General features: G+C 39.0%; 1 protein-coding gene across 1 annotated transcript in view; it reads left to right on the top strand.

The window, feature by feature from the left end:
• LOC144980194 (complement C3-like) overlaps positions 1–6,000 on the top strand; it is a 97,993-nt gene that overhangs the window by 43,894 nt on the left and 48,099 nt on the right. The window contains 2 exon segments of the mRNA XM_078927768.1: positions 1,364–1,472; positions 4,703–4,804. Of these exon segments, the coding sequence (XP_078783894.1) occupies positions 1,364–1,472; positions 4,703–4,804 (211 nt within the window).

Below are 6,000 nucleotides of genomic sequence, written 5' to 3'. Positions count from 1 at the left end.
GGTATTGTGTCGGGATGATTCATAACCCAAAAATGTAAATTTAGAGATAGAATGATGAGAAATTGGACCTTAGGAGTTTTTGTAAAGCAATAAATAGTATTTATACTCCACCATGTCGTAGAGAAAGTAATCCCAAGTTTGATATTTGTGGATATGAATTCAATTTCCCTTACAGAGTGTATTCCGACATAATACCGCTTTGAGACGGTGGGTCACATATTCTTCAGACCCCCTGTTCTATAGGCCTGGTTCTTTGGAATATCGATGTGACTTATTTATCGACCAAATTCAGTCCCTTGATTGGTGGACAAAGAATAATGAAATGATCACAAAAACATCTCCACACCAGACTGGTCTCTCAGTGTTGTGGTTGTTGTTTTCATGAATAGGGAATGAGATTAGAGGAAGAGTAGCGTCCCTTGATTGGAAGTCACCCATAGTTATTAGTGAGAGAACGTCATGTTGGTTGTGCGGCATGAGACACTTCACCGAAAGCGAGGACGAGAGAGATGCATGCGCAAAACCATTTTGACGTTCGCTCTGTAAGGTGACGGCCAATCAAGGGACCCTACTCTTCCGCTAATCTCATTCCCTATTGTTTGATTTCGTGAGTTTAATTGACTCGTAGAAACCATCGACCCTAAAAGAGCGATTACATTTAGGCTTGTCATCTTAATAGCGATCGTTGTGTTTGACACTTGACACGACTAAAGGACACAATCTGTGATCACCTAATACAAAGGTCAATGGTTAGAAAAGTGAGAAACTAATAACAGACCTGCCTAAGACTACGAGAAATTCGTAGAAATGCATTTTTTTTGGCCCCAGCTACAGAACAACATTCGCTCCTATGACTCAATGAATCTTGTTGAAAAGGAAAGTTTAGTTCTTCAGAAGCTTTACTCAGGACTTTGGAGCATTTTCTGGGTCAAGCTAAGGTCAAATTATTTATTTCTAAGGCTATCCAAAGTGAATTTTTCTTTTTTTTTTCCATTGTAAACTACGGTTTTTAAAGAAATTCCAGCAGGCAGTAGACGAGCATTGAAAACCTTGAATTTATTCAACATCTCGTTCCCAATCTCTCCTCCACCCCATCACTTCACCAACAAATAGAATGAAGTTGACGTCACTCGGGTCTTTGTTATTGCATTTTGCCATCCGCGTTTATGAGTAATTCTCACTAAACTGTATTATCCAGATTATAAAAGTTCATAGTTGAACAGAGTTGTGGGTGTTCGTCAGTTAGACTTCCGGATGGCAATGATGTGAGCTTCTTAGACAAGCGCATACTATCTATAAGAATACAAAAAAAAAAGACCAACAACAAACAAACCACAACTCACCCTCTCCACGATTTCCACAGGGCGAGGGAGTTGAGAAGATCCACACTGTATCCATCATGTTGGATCCAAGCGGGAAGAGGCTGAGACGACCGCGAGCCACCATGACTAACGAAACCTTTACTATCAAAAGTATGTACTTTATTATATTATACTATAGGGAATGAGATTAGCGGAAGAGTAGCGTCTCTTGATTGGACGTCACCCATAGTCTGTGATGTCACCGGCGGAAACGTTATTAGATAGAGAACGCAATGTTGGTTATGCTCATGCGTCTCTCGTCCTCGCTTCCGGTGAAAGCGGCTTGAGACACTTCAAAACCAAGTTGACGTTCTCTCTGTAAGGTGACGTCCAATCAAGGGACGCTACCCTTCCGCTAATCTCATTCCCTATTACGCCCTTTGAGCAGCAGCGTTTGATGCCGTCGCCCAGGGCCCAGGGCATTCCATGAAGGAATAGTAGAAAACTGTAAGGGCTGCCTGAAGCCTGTGATCATGAAAATACTAGCGAAAGAGTGAAAATGGAGAGGCTTCGTATAGTAACAATACAGACAATGGACGTTTCGGGTACAAACCCTTCGTGATCACAACAATACACAAATTAACGTGGAAAATAGATAAAATAAGATGCAAAATAACTTGTATCGTCTGTACTCAATGGTGGTTGTATGAATCAGACGATATAAGTTATTTTGCATTCTATTTTATTTTATTTGTTTCCTAAGTTAATTTGTCTATTGTGCTGACGAAGGGTTTTTTACCCGAAACGTTCATTGTCTCTATTGTTCCCATACGAAGCCTCTCCATTTTCACGCTTTCGTTAGTATTTTCATGAAGGAATATACCGTCAACTGGGGTGCCTCTATATATCGTAATAAATAAGATTACTTTAATTATGAGACAGTTATTTCTTTTGATAACAGATGAAGTCTTCCGATATGGAAAATAACTGCAACAACCTGAGACTGAGAATATTGAAAAGGCTCCGAATCAGTTGAGGTAGCAGTAGTAGTTTCTTATGGTTACACCTGCAAGTGAACCGTTTCACTCCAGTCCAGGTATTTTTGTCCTCCTTGATGGACGGTATCATAGCCCCCTGGCACGGCTGTGGACGGGCAGTGCAGGACCAAGTGGTCCATATCTTGTTTTGCACCACCACATGCTGTGCACTTGGGCGAATCTCGGTAGCCCCAGCGGTACAGGTTTGTCGCTGCCCTGCCGTGTCGGGATCTGATCCTGTTTGCATGTACCCACTGCTTTCTTGTCAGCTCGTGGAATCCCGGTAATCAGTTGAGGTAAAATCACCCTAGAGGTAAAATTACCCCGAGAAGTAAAATCACCCCTAAAGGTAAAATCACCCCTATATGTAAATTCACCCCTAGAGGTAAATTCACCCCGAGAAGCAAAGTCACCCTAGAGGTAAAATCACCCCTAGAGGTAAATTCACCCCGAGAAGCAAAGTTACCCTACTTGATGGTATACAATCCATCAAACTATCGTCTGATGTCAACAGGAATCAAATTTTAAAAAGCATAAATAAAATTCCCTTTATTCATCTCATAGGGGAAATTTGTCTCTAGGGTCTATTCCAAGGGAAGACTGGAATAACCCAGGCGTCAGCTGCAGTGCAGCGCCCCAAATTGAGCTAAGGCGAGATGACTTGCTCAAGGCCACACAGCGCAGCGGCGGGTGATCGAACTCGATACCTTACGGGTAGGAAGCAAAGACCGTACCGCTGAGCCACGCTTCCCCCACCCAATTTACCCAAAGTGAGCCAATTAGGGGTTAATAATATGCCCAAGAAAAAAAATAATAAAGCGCCTGAAGTGGGATTCGAATCCTGGAACTTCCAGGTCACAGTGCAATATATTCACCATTTGGCCATGTATGGTTAAAGAAATGGTATTAATAAGAGAGCATCCTTATACTACTGCAGTAAAATAACAAAAACACGATGTCAATAATTAACACAACACGATGTCAATAATTAACACAACACGATGTCAATAATTAACACAACACGATGTCAATAATTAACACAACACGATGTCAATAATTAACACAACACGATGTCAATAATTAACACAACACGATGTCTATAATTAACACAACACGATGTCTATAATTAACACAACACGATGTCAATAATTAACACAACACGATGTCAATAATTAACACAACACGATGTCTATAATTAACACAACACGATGTCAATAATTAACACAACACGATGTCTATAATTAACACAACACGATGTCTATAATTAACACAACACGATGTCTATAATTAACACAACACGATGTCTATAATTAACACAACACGATGTCTATAATTAACACAACACGATGTCTATAATTAACACAACACGATGTCTATAATTAACACAACACGATGTCTATAATTAACACAACACGATGTCAATAATTAACACAACACGATGTCTATAATTAACACAACACGATGTCTATAATTAACACAACACGATGTCTATAATTAACACAACACGATGTCTATAATTAACACAACACGATGTCTATAATTAACACAACACGATGTCTATAATTCAACACATTCATATTCACGATGTCTATAATTAAACACCATACACAACGATGTCTACAATTTTAACACAACACGATGTCTATAATTAACACAACACGATGTCTATAATTAACACAACACGATGTCTATAATTAACACAACACGATGTCTATAATTAACACAACACGATGTCTATAATTAACACAACACGATGTCATAATAACACAACGACGATGCATACATTAACACAACACATTCATAATTAACACAATCACTTGATATTTTGAATAAAATGAATAACACTTCGAAAATAACCAACCTTCAACCATACAAATCATCTTACCTCTCTTACACGACAGAAAAATCGCCACATTCGTTACGATACAACCAACATTTTTCTTATTACAATATCTTCAGACCTTCTGATTACCGGACAGACGTGCTACCACTACATACCATTACCATAATTGTATCAAGTCTGACCGGACAGACGTGCTACCACTACACACTATTACCATAATTGTATCAAGTCTGACCGGACAGACGTGCTACCCCTACACACCATTACCATAATTGTAGCAAGTCTGACCGGTAATCAGATGGTATGAGGTTTGATCCCCGGTCGAGGTAGAATTATTTTATTTGGGATGGTTTTTTTTTAACATTGTATTTTTCTTTCTTGCTTTGTCTGGCAGCTTTCATACACACTTGTTCAGATCTGTATCTTACACCGGTGCCCTCCCCTTAATTTCTTTATTTGATACTGTCATATTCTATAAATTTTATGAATTTTATAAACTTACATTTTTCAATGTTTCCCAGATGAAGTTTTGGTAGCTGACCAGAAACAGAGTGTTGAACTCGACCTTGAACTTCCGCAAGAGGTCATACCGGACACTGACGACTGCACCGTTCACGCTATGGGTAACTTTTGGCATATTCCAGACTTTCTAATATTTTTTAAGTGAATGACATAATCAGTCAGATGGTGAAAAGGTTTGAACTGAGATATTGACAAGTTTATTTGGAAGTGAATTTTTTCCAAAATGAGTTCTTGTCATAAATGATTAAATGAACCCTTTTTGTACATCTTCATGAAATTCCAAAGCTTAATTTCACTTCTAAATATTTTTTACAGCTCGTCAAGTTGAAAAAGTATGAAATTTGAGAAAAGTTGCTGGTCATACATCTGACCATAACTTCATGAAAAATCACCCGATTTACTTCAAATAAATATTAAAATGCTCTGGTGAGCATATTCTTTCGGAAAAGGCAAAAAAAATTGCTTGGATAACTCTCTTTAAGGGGCAGCGTGGTTCAGCGGTATGGTCTTTGTTTCGTACGCCAAATGTACCCGGTTCGACTGCCCGCCGCGCCGTGTGGCCTTGAGCAAGTCACCCAGCCTTAGCTTATTTTGCTAACGCCTAGTTTATTTCAGTCTTCCCTTGGAGTAGACCGTGATGAAACCAAAAATCCTCTTAGGGATGAATAAAGGGAATGTTTTTTTATTTACTCATAATCTCTCACTCTACTCATATTATGTGAAATGAATACCTGACCGTCAACAGCAAAAAAAATGGCATTATCGCTTATCAGACGTTTTGTCCCGTCGTACACGATCAGGGTCGTTGTTGGCTTGGGACCCTTTGTAAAGCGCCTTGAGTACGTATAGTGGATATTGCGCGATATAAAATCTCGGTTTTATTATGTTGGGGTGACTTAGATAACGAAAATTGGGTTTACAGTAATATGTTTTATCTTGGACAATAGATACAGTTGCTTTAAGTACCGAAGACTAAAATCTCACAATATATGTTATTTTAACTTGAAAATAACTTTTTGGAATTTGTCTTATTCGACGTTTACCAATTTGCAGGTCTGATAACCAAAACTAATATGGTCTCATTATTGTAATGGAAATACTCTCAAAACAGCACAAAACATTCTCCATGACAACAATGTTAAAACGGGCCCGCAATTCAGTCCGGTGATCAGACCTGCAAAAATGTTCACGTCGATCTTACCCCAACATTTTAGCAAGTTAACGATTACTCTCCCAACCTACAACGATCGACGAACTACGTGGAAGAAAACGACAATCTGCACTAAGACTCTGAGGA

Source organism: Berghia stephanieae, chromosome 9 (assembly GCF_034508935.2).
Source record: "Berghia stephanieae isolate SIO BIC M18660-M18661 chromosome 9, UCSD_Bste_1.3, whole genome shotgun sequence".
NCBI classification, from domain to species: Eukaryota; Metazoa; Mollusca; class Gastropoda; order Nudibranchia; family Aeolidiidae; genus Berghia; species Berghia stephanieae.
Note: the sequence above shows the minus strand (reverse complement) of the source record. Positions and strands in the feature narration are given on the sequence as shown.